General features: G+C 39.3%; 1 protein-coding gene across 1 annotated transcript in view; it reads right to left on the reverse strand.

Annotated features, from left to right (window-relative positions):
• The window catches only part of LOC139708877 (kielin/chordin-like protein), a 51415-nt gene that overhangs the window by 22227 nt on the left and 9896 nt on the right, over positions 1-19292 (reverse strand). The window contains exons 4-13 of the mRNA XM_071620843.1: positions 18556-18671; positions 13199-13354; positions 12019-12292; positions 8728-8861; positions 6861-7096; positions 6223-6442; positions 4439-5058; positions 3942-4087; positions 2785-2940; positions 439-763 (exon numbers count right to left, since the gene is read on the reverse strand). Coding sequence (XP_071476944.1) covers positions 439-763; positions 2785-2940; positions 3942-4087; positions 4439-5058; positions 6223-6442; positions 6861-7096; positions 8728-8861; positions 12019-12292; positions 13199-13354; positions 18556-18671 — 2383 coding nt within the window. The remainder of the gene's footprint in view (positions 1-438; positions 764-2784; positions 2941-3941; positions 4088-4438; positions 5059-6222; positions 6443-6860; positions 7097-8727; positions 8862-12018; positions 12293-13198; positions 13355-18555; positions 18672-19292) is intronic.

Genomic DNA, 19292 nt, shown 5'->3' on the forward strand with positions numbered 1-19292 from the left:
ATCCCATCCCCAATATGTTTCTTTTCAATTTGACACCTCTCTTTGGCACCACTTGCTCAAGTCAGACAGTTTAAAAGTGGGAGACAGATGTCCTTGCACAGTGATGCCCTCTTTCATGGTACTCCAGAATTCTTCACCCCTTCCTCACCCCCTCCCTAACTCCTCTCCCAATCCTATTCTACTCCTTTCCCTCCTTCTCCTCCTCATCCTAACTTCCACCTCTGGTAAGCCATACCTGCACAATAGGGCAGACATTTGGAGAAAAAAAAATGCACAGTTAAAAAGTGAAAGACAGATGATGTTGCACAGTGATTCTCTCTTCAATGGTATATCATTTTTTTTTACTCCTTCTTCACCCCCTCCTAATCCTATTCTCTTCCTCCTCCTCCTCCTCATCCTCTTCCTCCCGACTTCCATCACTGCTGGCCACAGGCCTACCTGCGTGACAAGACAGATGTCGGGAAGCGGCTGATGCCCAGGGTGTTCTCCTTGCCCGGCAGGTCCTTGGGGTTGGACAGCCAGGTCTGCTCGTGCCAGAGGATGGGCTCCGAGTCTGGCAGGGGGCAGGTGCGGGCCAGGGATCGCAGGAAGGCCACCTCTTGCTGGAAGAGGAGCTCGTCCAGGTGGAGCGTGACCCGAGGAGAGTGGGGTCCGCTGAAGGTGTAGTTGCAGTAGTCAGAGTCCAGGAAGTTGGAGTTGAAGCCGTAGATATCAAATCCCTCTGGGTTGAGGCCCCTGCGATCCAGGCAGCGATAGTCAAACCCTGCACAGCACAAAGTTTCAAAATACACTTTGTTGCACAAAAATTAGACATTCTTGCTGGGTTTGCCAAGGTTTCAGACCATTCTGTGGAATAGCCAATATCTGCAGTATAACACTTGATCACACTCCACTATTTTTGGTAACAGTCTGCTTTTTTTTTGGCAAAAGATAACTTGATATAAAACATGTACCAAAAATCTCGCATATAACAAATTCATTCATTCATTCACGTATCTACCCATATATCGAGAAAGGATGAATGAATTTCCACAAAATTTGCAGGGTGTGTTCACAATAAAGGAAGAAACAATTAGATTTAGGGTTATGAGGTCAAAGGTCACAGGTTATAGGGGTCATACAGGACACAAATAAGTTTAACCTCCCAATAATCCAACAGTGGACGATCAAATTTTCACCGAATATGTTGGGTAGGTGTCCCTATACTTCTATGTTTGTATTGATGATACTGGCAACAAAATGGCGATATTTTGATCATGGCAGCTTGGTGGAGGTCTGCTCTCTCTGAGTGCTTGTTTAATTCATTCATTTCTTTCTTCTATCATTCATTCATCACTTCACAATCATTCTGCATACAATGATAATGCATGAAGCGTGGACATGTAGATCTTTCTGAGTTATGGGAATACCGACAATTCTGGGGACAAATTTTTCGAGAGAGCAAGAGAGTAGAGGGGAGAAAAGAGACAGAGAGAGAGAGAGAAAAAAAAAAGCAGGCATGTAGCAGTCAGTAGTACCGGTAGAGGGTCTAGGATTGCAGACTATTTCAATTTCCTGTGCAGCTCCATTCAATATCTCCAACCAACAAAGCCCCCATTGACGTGGGATAATAAAAAGATGAAATGCACCTTTTCAAGTCTGGCCCACAGTTCAAAATCACTGATGGGAACCTACCATTAAACTACAAACTCTCTTCTCCCCCCCCCCCCCTTTTTTTTTTAATGGCTGCACAGTGCATCCAAGCATGTCATTGTTGCCCTAAATACAGCCCATTCTGCCAAATATCACAATCACCATTCAAACTTCAGAGTTCTGCATGAGGCATATTGCATCTCAATGTCAAAATTTTGGCTCACTGCAAAGTACAGATCTCCTGGCAGCATGTGTGCCAGTGGACAAAGAAAAGAAATGACCAGTGGCATGCTCAAGAATACATTTCTGCTTATTGAATTGTCCAATCGACACTCATACATCCCAATTCAGACTACAGAGTAACAACAATAATAGAGTGATCGTTTAGCCCAAGTTAAATGACCTCTGACCTAGGAAATTGACCTTTGGAAAACAAACCTGTCTTTTCATTAGAATACTGTATACACCATATTTTTCGCGAGTCTAAATTTTCACAAACCGGGAATTCCCGATGATTTCGCGAGTGGTTAAATTCGCGATCGTGGAGTCCTGTACTGAATGGAGAAATGTACACGCGTACGTCACATCCACATCGGGATCAGAGTCAATATGTTTGTGTGTTTTTTATTTCGCGAATAGCACCTGACTCGTGAAATTTGCAAAAATAAAAACCTCGCGAAATATTCGGCGTATACAGTATTCTGTCTATTCAGTCTTTTCCCCCACCCCTGGTCATTTCATGAACAATCATCACTCCTTCATAACAAATTGAATCAACAATAACCATTCCTGGTCGAACTTACTGCTGGGTATTTACATTTTAGACATCATACAATTGGTGACCTTTCACCTTGCGAACTGTAGACAAGCAGGCAACCAAAACACATGATACTTCCTACACACCTGAGACACAGTGGTCTGAAACTCACTGTCTACAAAATACAGAGAAAAAAAATGTTAGCCATAATAGGGTAAATCCTAATACAGTATAATCTTATCCAGAAAGTACAAAGGACAACTTTGTCACAAGGCACAAAAACAGCATATTACTGTACCTATTCTGACACCTCAAGAAATTTTATGGGAAGAATGTTCATTTTCCACTTATCATCCAAATGTGGCATTCTCCTCTTGCCACACACGAACTCTCACCTTCAGCGTTGAAACGATTGGAAATATCAAAGTTGCCCGCACGGTCCTGACCAAACGGGTTGAAGCCCTGATTGTCGTACCCGCTGCGGTCAAAGCCGTATCGGTTGTAGCCAAAGCGATCGTAGCCACTGACATCAAACCCATCTCTGTTGTAACCTGAAGCAAAATAAAGAATGAAAGACATACATGTATTGCTGCTCTGTGGAAATTGAGTGTTTTATATGGAACAAAATTTTGACTTTGTCCATTTAAAAGTTAATGTATATTTTACAAAATTTGGTGACATAAGTGAAGCAAAACAAAGATGTCCATGCATGAATTCAAACTTCATATTAATCTATATCTTGTCATATTCATTGATATATCAACTATTAGCATACACAGCTACAGATTCAGTAATTAGGGATTCATGTACATGTACTCCGATAAAAAACATAATGCCTTGATCATAAAGATTTTAAAGTGAGGGAATACTCTGTAGCACACATATTTTGTTTTCTTTTCCACTTATTAAATAGCCAATGCAAACATCATGAAATGATAGAAGTTTGGCAATGTCAGAAATGTATTTAAAAAACAAACAAACAAACAAACAAGTGTACAAACAAGGTACAATGACGACCACATGGCTCGGTGATTTTTTTCCTTATTTACCTTTGATTCCGAAAAACTATTTTCAAACGCATCAAATACCAATGTTATATTACACTTAACTTGTCAGATACGTTTGTTGCAAAAGCAACACAGAATAGGCTTATGATGCATACAACAGGCATTACATGAAATCAGTCCTCAGCATGTTTTTATACCTCTTTTTCACTTTAGTACCTACCTGTGTATTTTTGTGTGCATTAATTTTCATTTTATTATTTTGCAGCGAGGCTTGAGAAACATTTTTTTAATATATGCTTCAGATAGGTAATATATCTCCCCTTACTCCTTATTCTCATTCTTTTCCCTTCTCCTTCTCTTTCTTCTCTTCCTTCTTTTTATAATCATTGTTATTACTGTCAAAATTATTATTGAAATTATCATCTTTATTTCATGACTATCTTTATCACAGTCATCATCATACTTATGATTATCACCTTTTCGTAATCATCAAAACCATTCTCCTTGCCCCAAATCTCTGAGTGAGATGTGACACACTGGCTCACCTTCTCTATTGTACCCAAACCTGTTGAAGCCTCTCCTGTCGTAGCCTCTCCTATCGTAGCCCTCAAAGTCATAGCCGCCGTAGATGAAGATGTTCCTCGGATCGTATTCCCCATTGGTGTTATAGCCTTCAGAGTCGTAGCCAAATCTGAAACCAGAGCAACAGTGATTTACTTGTGACATCTTTGACTGAGCAAAGTGAGAGCACTTACTCATCAGTATTTGCTTGAATTTTGGTTTTTCAATTAATTGGTTTGTGTTGATGAGAACTACTGCATACTGTAACCCTCCAACGAGAATAGCATTGTGTTAAAGGAAGTGATCAAAATAATTTACCATGAAAATTTTTATATACAGACATATTTTTCTTCATCAAGCATGTATCTGTTGTGTTCACAGGGCTTCACCTTTTCCAAATTCTCAGTTATGCATTTCTTGATTTTTTCTTTTTTAATAACTTGAAAAACAGTTGAAATTAAAAACACACTGAAACCATTACCTATCAAAACCAAATCTGTCAAATCCATTTCGGTTGTAGCCTTCTGCATCGTAACCCTGCTCGTCGAAGAGCAGGCCAGAGTTGTTGCAGGGGTGGCCATAACCTTGTAGGCTGTACGTCACACACAGCTGAGCTTCGGAGTTCATGACATCCATGGGACGCAGTCCGAATGGCACCATCGCAACCTCTCTCACCTGGGTCGGATAGTTGTCGAAGTTGCCGGGTCTCTGCTGCCACTGCCAGTAGAGCATGTCCACATATGACTGCAGGGCAAAGAAGATGGGGTCGTACGCGGCGGCGGAAGAGGCCACGTGGCCACCTATGTAACTGTAGACGTGGCCAACGATCGCTTGCAGGCACGACTCAAAGGTCAGAAAGTCATTGCTAGCCATGGCCAGGGCCACGTCGATCTTGGATGGGAGCTGGGCGCGGTACTGGAACTGTCGGGCCAGGCAGGGCTCCCACTGACTGCGGCCCCGGAAGGGATGGTCGGGCACACAGCTGCCCGGCCCCTCGCCACTGCCACCAAAGTAATTGGGTTGCCAGGCGACGGCAAGGGAGAGATTGCCGACATCCGTGGTGAAATCATAGTACGGAAGGGCTACAGAGCAGTCTATTTCCTGAAAGTACATATGAAAAAGATCATAGTTTGATGGACTGCGATCTATTGACATTCACAAAAGATTTAGGATTGCGGACAAATAGATATATACATATACATATACATATACATACAGATTTACTGCATGACATGAAATTTATTCTTTGTGACAGACACATACATATTGTAGTTAATAGTCTGTTTGGGTACCTCATTTCATTTATTCATTTAATGTTTTGAAGTGGTCATGTTTGTACTAATAAAAATGTAAAGGTCTACAATCATCTGCCATTTCTGTAGTCTAATATTCATAGACACAAGGCCATCCCATTTAGTTGCAAAGACGTACTGCTGAATTCACTCTGCTGTGTATGATCTGCATCTGGCTCAGAACTTTAACAGTCCATACTATATTCTCTGTTGCATGATTTCTGACATTCAATAAAGTTTGTCAAGTGACACATTGACTCAGGTAGGTCACACAGGTAAATCACAGGTAATGTACTGATCAAATTCAGGGAGATTCCAAACAGCTGTTGGGCAGATACTTGTACACGTATATACATACTTTTATTTAATAGTCAGGACATTAAAATAAAGTTTACAATTTTCAGGGAGCCTCTTGCTGAATAAGGGAGAGAAGCTCTAAGAGACACGCAGCATGCTTGTGATATATTTTCATGAAAAGATATCTTTCTGCACCACATCTACTTCTCAAAAAAGATTGATGCATCTTTATACACATAAGTATATTGACTGGTAGGATATGGAGCATATCGTTGGCTGGAACCAGAAGGGCGCTATCAGGTCCCAATATTTGAGTGTAAATACATGTGAAACAATCAATTCTCATGAAATAAAAAAGCTGATTTAAACAAAAGTGGGTGTATTTATAAGCATTTTTCCAAATATAGCAGTTTTCAAATATTTCCAAAAATAGCACCCTTGTGGTTTTGAATTTTAACATTTTAGTGAAAATTATGAAAATGATTTAAAATTGACTGAAAATAAAAAAAAAAAATACGTAAAAATTGACACCATAATGAAGAGCAGACCGATCTCTACAATGTGATACCAATAATTCAACACCTCCCAAAATTGTAATAACAGCCTTCTGGTTCTCACCCGACGATATGTTTGCTGCCCTCAAAGTTCAAAATGAGAGACAAAAGGGCACACTCACCTGCAGCATGCGCTCCACCTCACGGAGGAAGACGCGGTGCCAAACGAGGAACGAGTTCTCACTGTGTGCCTCCATCACGTGGTTCATGTACAGGTCCCGCATGTGGGCCCAGGGTGAGTCCGGGCCCGCCGTCTGCAGCTGGCGCACCGCCACCTGGAACCGCTCCAGCTCTTGCCGGGTCAGGTCGCGGATCTCCTTCCGGGTCGTAATGGTCTGGCATCTTGGTACATCCACAAGGGAAATTATGAGAGGGATTGATATGAGAGTACCAGGGAAAAATATATAATGTACTCTGTCCTTTTTTGATGTACAAAATGATACCTGTGGTATATTTATTTATGTTTGTGTATTGTTTCTGCATGGTGAACTTCTACAGAAATTTGCAAATCATGACTAAATTCACATGGAGATATGATCAAGTTGGTGACATGGGACTTGAAATCTAATTAGTACCTCCAATTTATATCATCATAATGTTTCTTTTGGAGAATACACTTCTTTTCTAAGTACATCAAACCAAAGTCTGTACATAATACTTACCACAGAAATTTTCACATATTCACTAATTACAAGCTCTCTCTCTGTCTGATATTAAAGGACCCAAGGGTGACCCTCATCACCATCACCATGATCCTAACCTGCACTGAGCAATGCCTCCAGGGAGACACTGACAAGTCTGGCAGCCGCTGCTGAACACCTCCCCGATGCTCTTGGAGTACTCTCCTGCCACCATGCACCTCTCCTGGGGTGGCTGGCAGGTCACGTTGACACAGGTCTGGCCCGCGTGGAAGGCTATCACCTCCACCCTCAGCTCGGGTGCAGTCAGGGGTTGGGCCGCCGTCGTCTGGCTGCGACAGTCGCCCATCGTCGTCGCCTTGGTTGGTTGGAGTGAAATGTGAATGTGGACAATTGGCATCAATTCCAACATCAAATATACAGTCAAACCTGTCTATAGCGGCCACCCAAGGGAAACAACAAAAGTGGCCGCTATAGACAGGTGGTCGCTATAGACAGGTTGGCGGCCATTTTGAATTTCAATACTTGCATTTAATAATAGCAGAAAATACTGCATGTTATTCTTAAAAAACAACAACAACAACAACCCGCAAATAAGTTTGCATGTGCAGCAGTGCTGTTTATGGGGATTTTTGTTGTACAATTCACTTCATATCATATTTTTTTTTCTTTGCCTGCTTCTGTTCTTTTGATGTTAAAAATAATATTTCGGGCCTGAGTAAGTTCTCTGGTTCATACCAGTTTGCATGAATGGGGTTTATGAGTGCTGAGTTCGATGGAGATTGATAATGTGTGAAGCTTACGTAAACAACAAACAATACCCAGACAAGTACCATATTGTCCTTATTGAAAGGGACTTCAACACTAATTAGTCGGCATTTTGGTGAAATTCTAAGATGTTATTAGGAGTTGTCTTTGCCTTTGTAGCATCTATTCAGGGCGGCATTACTGAAGCCCAGATCTAATCTAGTCAGGTTACTGGTAAGACGGGTTTCCGTGGCAAAGAGCTGCATCAAGTTTGTCAATCTTGTCTGCGTGATTATGACTGAGCTAGGACTCGGTAGAAATCACGCAATGAACGTAGAAGACATCGTACTCACGCCTGCTTTAACGGTTCAGCTAAATATTTGTGGCTGCTATACGCAGGTAGATATTCACCACGGGATACAAAATGAGTGGCCACTGGCCGCGTTAGGCAGGTGGCCACTATATAAAGGGTCCATAATACAGAAATTTAATTCGGGGGATTTTTCAATGGCCGCTATAAGCAGGTGGCCGCTATAGAGAGGTGGCCGCTAGAGAGAGGTGGCCGCTTTAGAGAGGTGGCCGCTATAGAGAGGTGGCCGCTATAGAGAGGTGGCTGCTATAGAGAGGGGGCCGCTGTAGAGAGGTGGCCGCTTTAGAGAGGTGGCCGCTTTAGAGAGGTGGCCGCTATAGAGAGGTGGCCGCTATAGAGAGGTGGTCGCTAAGACAGGTTTGACTGTATTCTCCTTTTTTCTCTAAAAATTCAGTGTTGCTGGGAAATATACATTAAAGACACTGTTTCAATGTTGTGGTGGCTCAATTTCAGAAACTGCTAAACTTTGTAGACTAAAGTCATTCCAGCAAATGAACGTTTTGAGAATTATACACTTGGTTACCTGCACAATCACAAGATCTATGTACAAATATTGACATGCTACTAAAATGCTGACTGAATGGGTAATTCTAACAGTTACTTCACAGGTTCATAATTCTGAAGGTTCATAAATCCGAAAATGAAAAAAGAATATCAGAAGGTGTGTTAATGCGAAAATAAAAAAAGGGTTTTAATATTCTGAATTTTCATTGATCCAAGAGCAGAATAAAGGTTTGTTATTCCAAAGGTTGATCAGTATGCACCTTTTTTTTTCAAGTTTTCCAATTAACAGACCTCATTTCATTTTCGGATATCAACATGAAAATATTTGCTATCTCTTGGGAAGAGAATATATGAATCATTCATCTCACCAGACAGCTGTAGTCCACTGCCTCGAGGAGACCGCTGGCTTGCTGCTGGACAGTCCTACGACAACAGGCTCCCATCATGCATTGCTCCTGGCACTCCTGCTCTGACCCAAAGTTGTTGGCATTGCCACCGCATCCTGAAACGAAGATACGGCATTGGAGATGAATGACGAGCATGCCATAAGCTCAGCATTGTAACATTGAAGCACACATACTGGTATGTAGTTCTGTGTACTACTTCTGCTACTTTTCTACCTACTGCTACTTCTACCAGCACTTCAACTATTACTCCAATATTTACTACTACTATTACTATTACTACTACTACTACTACTGTACTACTACTACTACTACTACTACTACTACTACTACTACAATCACTGTTTTCATTGCTGTTTCTACTACCACTACTACTATAACCATTACATAAGATGCAAATCTATGGGGGCTGCATCTCCTTCTATTACCTTGAAGAAAAAAAAGTAAAAATGCACACACAAAAAAAGACGAAGAAATGGCCTTAGCATTCAAATTCATGAAATTCTTCCGTCGAGATGTTTTCATTGCAACTGATTGACAAATTGCCCTACATCGACGTTTTATCATGGTTACTACTAAAACACTGATCAATTCAGTGCTTATTTACGTCGATGTAGGGCAATTTGTCAATCAGTTGCAATGGCCCCAGCATGTTGCGATTTAGTCACATTGGAATACTGGTTGCTGAAAATCCAAGTACCAAGAGGCTGATCACAATATCGAAAATCCAACCAACCAACAAGCTACTGTAACTATAAACCAACTAATTCAATTTCTGCATTAGAGTCCAACAAACACTTCTGAACATGTGCAAAATTATTCTGTGTTTGCAGCAAATCTGATAATCACTCATAAACATACATTGTATAAACAGTCAACAATATACTATACATATTCAATATCTTGAAACTTGGATAACAAGCACTTGTTGCCTGCAAGTTAATCAGTTGTAATCTTTTACAGTAACAACAGATTGGCAATTTGAGCAACACATCCATTTCCTTCTCTGCCACAACAATTAGAATTGGTTTTGAATTACATGGCATTCGTGCTTCGATCCTTCCTGTCGAAACGCTGTTAGAGGTGAACCACACGGGGACACTGCTACGATCACCCACAAAAAGCAATTACCTTATCATGAAGGTCTAGACTAGATTTTCATTTCCTACAATGAATCTCTGCATCATTGACGGTACACAGGGTCATCAACATTCACATGATGAAATCAGGAACGTTAAAAAGAGCTATACAGGGCTGTTAACGTTCAAATATTGACACCAGGAAGGTGGGTTGAAAGGAGCTATTGGAGAGATACACCTGAGCTAAGTGCATCTACGTACGTAATGCTCATTCCAAAATAGGGAGGCCTATATATTGTTTTGCTGGGAAGTCAAGAAAGACTTGATTTGTTTGTCGAATATTATTGTTTTGTATTGTTTTATTTACTCAGACATCTTCCTGCAGAATCAGGAAACTCCACTGCTCTGTGGTATACCAGTCCTTCTCGGACACATTTTCAAAGAACCCATTAAAGGACAAGTCCACCTTCATATACATAAGGATTGAGAGCATGCAGCAATATTAGTAGAACACATCAGTGAAAGTTTGAGGAAAATTGGACAATCCGTTCAAAAGTTATGAATATTTGAAGTATCTGCGCAGTCACTGCTGGAAGAGAAGACTACTACAGCGTATGATTTCACATGCGTACAACTACATAAGGAAAATAAAAAGAGAATTTCACAAAACTTTACTTTTTGAATAAAGTGCACATTTCTTCGACTTGCTACTGATGTATGTTAAGGGTAATATTATTCCTCCTGCCTTCTGAAAGAGAGAAGTCAAGTGTTCTTTTGTTATGGGAGAAAAATGGAAATATGTTGAATTTTCTTTATTCTTTCTTTATATCGTTGTACTCATGTGACATCACAAGCTATAGTAGTCTTTTCATCCAGCCGTGACTGAGCAGAAACTTTAAAAATTCATAACTTTTGAACGGATTGTCCGATTTTGCTCAAACTCTCACTGATGTGTTCTACTAATATTGCTGCATTCACTCAACCCACATGTCTATGAAGGTGAACTTGTCCTTTAAGTTATAGGGTAATTTTGGAGCAGAAATTAATATCTCATTCTTAATAAATTGGCAAATCTGAATTTCACTGCACATCCTACACTGGAGATGGACTAGACAAAAGTGATTACATTCACACAGTGTGCACAAAATCAGAGAGAAATACACTGCTTTATTTTTGAAAGACAGATGAAACTTAATTCTGCTGGATCCTTTTGATAATATAGGACCAGCTGTAAGTTTTGAGATTTAGAGGCTTTTGATGAATCTGCCATTGATATTCATATTCATGACGGTATATGAAGGAACTGAGGATGAAATGAGAGAGATTTTGTTTTTACCTTTCATTAAGAAACACTAACAATGAATGGTAAAAATAATTGAGCAAGCAGATACATATCAAACCAGAACCACTGAAATGTGGTTTTGGGACTATAGATAGTCCCATTCACATCCAGGCTGGTTTACAAATGAGCGTTGGGCATCACTGACCATTCAGCCAACCACAGACTCAGCCATACTGGAGATGGCTACCCCACTTCCTCTCCTCTCGGTCATTGATATTTCCGGGATAGCCTCGGCGACGATGCTTTTACTAGTTTGACTGGTTCCAAAGCTCTATTTGATTTGGGTCATGTTTGCCCGCAAAGATGTGCAAAGCAGTGGGCTTGAGCATGAGAGAAATCTAAATATTCTGCCTTTTGGCAGCTTTTTCTTCAGGTTATGCCCAAGTACAGAGACATCAATAGACTGCGGTTTGTTTGTGTTTGACTTTGACAAGGAAGGAAAAAGGAGCAAACCTCCAGACAACACATCAAAACTATCCCTCTTTTTTTTTCTTTGTGATGTGTCTGTCATAAAATATCATGAAAAAAGGTCTCCACACTAAAACGAAAAACATGTTAACAAATAGGATCAAACTGATGCTGAAATTCGATGAAAAAAAATCCCCACCAATATCAAACCATAACCAGTATGGTAATGTCTTATTGCTATGCACAGCATTTACTGTGACACATGATATAATCTTGACTATCACGGTCAACAAGGAATGGGATTAAACAGTCAAATATACATATCCACCATGAGCAATCTATGATGATAGTAATCAACATTCTTCGCAATTTCTTTGCATGGATTCCTTGGAGGAGGTCCTGCAATATCTCTTTATCGCAACTCACCCGAATACTGGAACTGTTCACACTGCATCGTGTTGTAGTTGTAGTGGTAGCGCACCAGGCCCGTCTCTTGGCAGTCGCCATAGGACAGCGGCATGGCGCAAACGTTGATGATGTGTTCGCATCGCAACCCAGTGCACGTGGGCGGACAGGTGCAGACGAAGTTGCCTGCCGTTGGCAGGTTGCGGCATGTGCCACCGTTCATGCATGGGTTGAGCGAGCACGGGTCGCGACACTCGGCGCGCTCCATGTCCACACGGCATGCTGCTTCACCATTCTGAAGAAGAAAAAAATAAAGAGAAAACACACAGACAATAAAATTTAAACATCACATACACTATATATCGTGAGCCCAATCTTTCCACAATTTGGGACTTATAAGATCGTTTTACAAGAGGTTGAATTCACGACTGAGAACAGCAACAGCAGAATGAGACATCAATGTTATTCATTTATAAGCAAAGGTTAGAAATTTCATCCTTGGATATGTTACATACTTATGCATAACACATATTTTACTTGCATGTAATAATAAAAAAAAACTTGTTTGTGTTTAAACTTTGAAATCAAAATGATAAGTACCGTTGTCCTAGCTAGTGATTAGAAACAGACTGAATCTTCATTGTTCTGATCTCTGTGCAAAAAAAAGAGAAAAAAATCTTTGGAGTGGCTGGATTTCCTTTCATATCTGTTCATATCAAAATTCCCGTTGGTACATTTTATGATATCATGGACACAGAAGCACAATACTTAACCCTTTATGTGGCATCTACATGCATTCACCTGGAACTTGCTTAAGTACAGTCATCACAGGATTACTATAATTCCCTGCTATAGACTTTGATAGCAATGTGGAGGTTGAGCTCCATTCAGGTGTAACAATAGTACAGGCCCATATGAATGAAGGCCATTGCAATGCATTAGGAACTAGGATTACATAATCACTTTTCACTGGCATAAATTTTCAGGACATCTGTGCCAATCAAGGAAAAAAAAGAGGTCAGGGATGTACCAATCTGTGTAACACGCATGGTAAATCTTCAACAATTCAATCCCCAGCGGTGAATTTTAAAAAAGTAAACTCTACACAAAACCCCAAAACAAAACAAACAAAATCAAAGAGAGCAAAAGAAAGTAAAACAAGAAAGCATCAAAAGAAAATGGCCACTGATAGCATCTATACCTGGCACAGGCAAAATGTGCACGGATCAGGAAACCAGTTATCACCATCCCTGTACAGGCGTCCCTCATACAAGCACTGGGTCCTGGTGTTATCCGTACCCGGGTCTCGGCACTCGCATATCTCCCTCTGAGCCAACCTCTGGTCTAGGATGGAAACCTGGAGGGGAAGGGGGGGCATGGTTGGTGAGAGAGGAAAAATATAAACATACACCTATGTTTATATATCTATATGAATATACTTATATATGTATTTGTGTATTAATTAAATTATCTATGTATCAATCAATCAATCAATCAATCAATCAATCAATCAATCAATCAATCAATCAATCAATCAATCAATCAACCAATCAACCAACCAACCAACCAATCAAACAAACAATCAATCAATCAATCAATCAATCAATCAATCAATCAATCAATCAATCAATCAATCAATCAATCAATTTATTTATCTATCTATCTATCTATCTATCTATCTATCTATCTATCTACTTATTTATATATTTAGAAAAGATGTCACAAAAAACTTTTATTTGATCTGTTGAACAAAATGAACTGCAAGAACATAAATGGTAATGCAGATGGTAATTCTATCATAGTTATTGAAGTCACCAAATGGACTATCCAAAGAAAACTATATATGTAAACTTGGAGGATATAAATTGTCTTCAAGCTGATTAAACATTTCATTTCAAAAGGCTAACTATAACTTTTCATAAAAGTGACGCAATAGTGTACCGTAGTGACCTGAGGATTATCAAAGATTATACAGTGTCATTCGCAAGTCAGCACTACTAGTCAAGGTGCTGCTACAGCATTGAAATAAGCGTACAGGAATGTGATGTAGTGACAAGGTTTACATCAAACTCTACATTGTATGGTAAACCACAAAGACAACTATAGCTTTGCAAAATACACTCTTTACTGCACATTGCAAGTCCTTGCAGAGTTATTTTTGGCACACAGATCACAGAAGTCAAGATCCAGTCTGGGTCTCATGGTTATCCACGGCAACAATGCCTTAACAACTTGTTTCTCAAAATTGATATCAGAAATGTCTGCGTTTTGCTTAAAGTTCACAATATATACAAAGAAAATAAACAAAACACCAACTAGACATCATCAGCAATCAACAGTTCTCTTGCTTACAGTCAGCCTACAAAATCAAACTATCATTTGGTCACTTTTAGCAATTTGAATGATGCTATTCAAAATCAATGTATTTGATAAGAAAGGATATTGAGTCATGTTAAGCAGGGGCGGATCCAGAAATTCTGTAAAAGGGGGGGGGGGGGCGTAACTGATATTTCTGGTGCCACTTCTGGGTTTCATTTCATTTTTTTCTTTTTATTTCTTTTGTTTTTAATGAAAAATAAAGGGGGCGTGCGCCGGTTGCGCCCCCCCTCTGGATCCGCCACTGTTAAGGCCTGGCAGAAATGTATTAATCAAACCAATGTAATGAAGCAGGTCTTTGTTATCATAACTAGAGCCAATAACTGGCATCGAAACAACATTAAAGTTAAGCAATAATGACAATATGACATATTCTTCCCCATATCACTACCAGGACAACAGCAGCATCACAACTAACAAACTATAACCAACAGTACCACCTGGCAGTGGCACATCAAATATGTCATCTTTTCTGGCAACTGAATTAAGGCATGATGGTGTGGGTGAATATATCTTCCAACATGACGTGAGCTACTTCTGGGATATCACCACTGGAGAACATTGTGTATTATGCACTCATGCTATAAAAGTTGACTATCTACTGGGAAATGAAAAAGTCATATATCGGAGTAGTTATACCACTATACTCCACTACATTCCTTTAAACAGCCCTTTCCTGTTTTTTCTACCTTTCTACGTTATATATATATATATCTCCATCTCTGTCTTTCTTCCTATAGATTTTGTATTTGATGGGTATATTCACATCCTATATAATACAACACCTGCTTGCTCTCTCTCTCTCTCTCTCTCTCTCTCTCTCTCTCTCTATATATATATATATATATATATAATTTATATATCTACCCATGTATCTATCCATCCATCCATCCATCCATCCATCCATCTATCGATCGATCTATATAATATTTATATGATATATCTATATATCTATATATCTATATATATATATATATATATATATATATATATATATATATATATATATATATTCATATGTTATATGCTTATATTCTCTATCTACCTGCAATGTAAGCTTTAATATCTCCCTCTCTCCCTCTTCCCCAACCCGGGGACCCCATCTCCTGAGTAAGGCTTTGTCATGGCTGGTAAACAGGGAATTAAAGCCTATCCCACAGGTCCCTTTAACACGATTGAAGATAAGGACACAAGCCCAAGGTGTCAAGATCAAATAGAAGTTCTCTATTTTTTTTTTCTTGCAGTCACTCCACTCACTGCAAACAGGTGTGCCTCCATATCACAGCACCTTTGCCACAAATGTCAACACTAGCACAGTTGAGGTCTCATGACTGTTGATAATAATCCATGGAGATGTGTGTTACAAAGACATAAAAGATTCAACTCCAGGTTTGTTTGTTTTCTTCTTTTTCTTTTTTTTTTTTTTTTTGGGGGGGGGGGTTCCAAGTAAATCCACTTTATTCATTTTCATCCTGAAGAAAGGGCTCTTCTTTCTCACTAAAACTCGGATCAGAAGCTCTAAGAGTCAGACTATGTGTCATTTGAAAATTGTATGTGTTCTATGAATCTATATTTAAACATTTTTTTCACTTTTGTAATAGGGAAAAGTATGTCCAGCTTCCAAACTTAAGGGTGCATTCCACAGTGGAGTTCATCAAAAACTCTAACCATGTTTATACCTAGCTTGCATGCTGTATTTTTGTTTTTCATGAATTCATTTTCCTTCTTTTCAATATTTTCTGAAACAGCATACTAAAGTAGAATTGGTGCTCAAGAAGATTCACTTCATTAGGTGTGCATACATCTTGTTTCCTGGGCGTATTACCAGTGTCATGTGACTTTTAAATAGGGCCTACTTTTCTCTTCCTCTATGTCACAAGAACGTCCCAAACTTTTCTTATAACTTTCGCTGATTCTAAAATCTCTGTTCTTTGGAGTTCAGATGTTCTTTCTTAGCTATCAAAATAGCAAACAACAGGGCAGGCATAAACGGGCAACCAGTGATGCCTAGAGTTTACTAATTCAAAATTGTCACATAGTTTGCACAGTCTCATCATTTATCTATTTTTTTTTCAGTAGCTTTAATCTCTTATATCTAAGACTGGAATAAATGGATATATCTCTATTTTCATTTAGACTCTTCATTTGTGATGACTAAACACAAAGTGTATACCCACTGCATCTGTAATTCTATTAAAGAGAGAGAGCGGCAGACAGACAGACAGACAGACAGACAGAGAGATAGAAAGAGATAGATATACAGATAGATAGATATACAGATAGATAGATAGATAGATAGATAGATAGATAGATAGATAGATAGACAGATAGATAGATAGATAGATAGATAGATAGATATATAGATATATAGACAGATAGATAGATAGACAGATTGATAGATAGAAAAACAGAGAGATGGGGAGAGACTACATCAATGGAGTATAATATGTGGCAATAACCAATATTTGTTTTGGTGGGTGAGGTTATCAGCATGACTTTCAAGGGGCTCTCACAGAGCTCTCCTATCTCAAGTTTCATTCAAGGGATTTGCGGGTGTGCACGCACATGATTTCAACATGTTTGGTCCCTCGAAAAGGAAGGAAGAGAAGGAGGGATGAGTGAAAAGTCATGGATTTTCTCTGGTTCAAGAAGGATCAAGATGCCTATCCAATCTTGGACCTACTTTCGAGCAACATTTCTCTCAGCATGTTTGTGCACTGTTGATTCTCCCTCAGGGGGTTGCCATTACCCTCAAAACTTTGCTGTCAGAATGATATAACAGAATTTGAAGAGGAACAGCTCTGAACTGATTATGAAGTGCAAATTTCCAGAAGTTCACTCAAGATTGTGCACAAGCTTAATTTGTACCGTGTGGAAAAGCCATGGGTGCATGGATATCTTGAAAAAAAGAAAAGAAAAATAAAAGCCAGCTGTAGGTTAATGTCCTCACTTTCCTGGGACCCAGATCTTGAGACTGTTTCAACGATATACTCCCTCCCTCTCCCCCTCCCTCCCCCATCCTCCCAATCCTCTTTGATATAGGAAGACGGGTAGTTTAGGCAGAAACCTCCACTTGCAACGTATTATGAGAAGGTCGTCATGAGTAGAAACACTCTTATTGCATCAATATAGCGCAGACTTTACAAAGCATTCATTAATCACATCGCTCAACTAACTCTTTGCAATGGACTCTCCATGATGAAAAATAAAAAATGTCCCTTACAAAGGGCAGTAAAAGAAACCCGCTGCAGTAACAACCTTAAACAAAATCAAGTGAACAAAATAAAAAAATAAACACACGATGCAAATCCTGCCTGCTTTACAGAAGTCTATCACATTATTAAATAAGACCCCATGTGAGTATCATTGTCTGAAAGTCTCCAAAATCACTACAACTTTGAATGGGGCTCCACAAACAGGAAATAATACATTACAGTGTTAATTCTCCCTCATTGATTCATTGATCGCATGCAGGCACTGTTTAGTAGCAGGCTTCATTCACTCTCGTCAATATCCGCACAACCACTCTGTTGTTCAGCTTTATGTATTTTAAACTTTTTTTTTTTTACAGGATTGAATTAAAGCAATACTTCCCTGCCACAATGATTATCTTATGGGACTGAAGTACAACGCTGCTCTGGTTTAAGTTCCAGACATAATAGGCCTATTTGGCTAATACCATAAAACCATTAAAAAAGGTAAAGCATATTTTCCATGTGCCTGCAGAAACCATCAATTTTGCTCCAAATATGCATGCATAAGAATGTGTGAAATAATGCTGTGATAACACAATGTCAGCTAGGTAATGACAAAAATACTAAATATTTGTCAAAACAGAACACCTAAAATATTGCAATCTGAGCACATATCTGATCGTGGTTGCCACTCAGTGTTCTATAATCAATTAAAAGATTGAGCCACAGCAATATGAAAACATTTAAAATGTTGCAGAATTAGTTTCAATGAATGGATCAATAAGCAAAGTCACCTGCCACACGCACTCACTGTACAGGCACAGCTATACTTCATTCTCTACTGCACCGCGTAGCTATCAATCACACCATTAAGAGTGATTAGGAAAAAATTATTGGTCTCTCTCTATGGGTGAATAATTAGGGCCGACAATTGGCCTGACCACAGCAATAACTTCCTACTGGTCAATCGGTCATTTCAAGCACCAACCTGAGCTTTGAGCATGTCTATCATAACGGTCATCTCTCGGACTGCACTCTCCAGTTGGGCAATTCTTATTGAGTCGCTCTGGGTCAGGGCTGCAGGACTGTCGTTCAGTGGAGAGACTGCAGAGAGGGACGAAAGTTTTAAAGGGATGGTACAGTTTCCGTTGAGATGGTGCTTTAGGTTTCCAACGTTTGTTGATGATGATTTTTGAGATATTGAGTGATCTTTTATGAAATATGAAAGAGCATACAATTCTAAAAGGAATTGAAAGTTCAGTTGATGAAAATCAGTTTTGAAATGGCTGAGATATCCAAAACAAAGCTAATAAAAGGTGGGACCCATCTTTACTAGGATTGCTTTGGTTTACTTTGTTTTTGGATATCTCAGCCATTTCAAAACTGATTTTCATCAACTGAACTTTCAATTCCTTTTAGAATTGTATGCTCTTTAACATTACATAGAGTGGTTCCAAAGTATCTTACAAAAAGTTAAAAGCTGAATCCTCACCTCAAACAATAATATACTATCCCTTTAAAAGGAAACAACTCTCCACATACATATCAACCCAAAATAATAGCAACATCATGAAACACAGAATAAAAGTGGTGCTACTTTCCTTGAGGCAGGACATAAAATCAAGACTTTTATATATACTTTGTCGTAACTTAAACCCAAGTTAAATAATACAAAGCATTTTGCCAGCAAAGCCCTCTTACAATTTTTACTGTTACCATGCCAAC

The sequence above is a fragment of the Diadema antillarum genome, unplaced genomic scaffold, assembly GCF_040938485.1.
Source record: "Diadema antillarum isolate AM-2024a unplaced genomic scaffold, OU_Dant_1.0 scf00000037, whole genome shotgun sequence".
Taxonomy (NCBI): Eukaryota; Metazoa; Echinodermata; class Echinoidea; order Diadematoida; family Diadematidae; genus Diadema; species Diadema antillarum.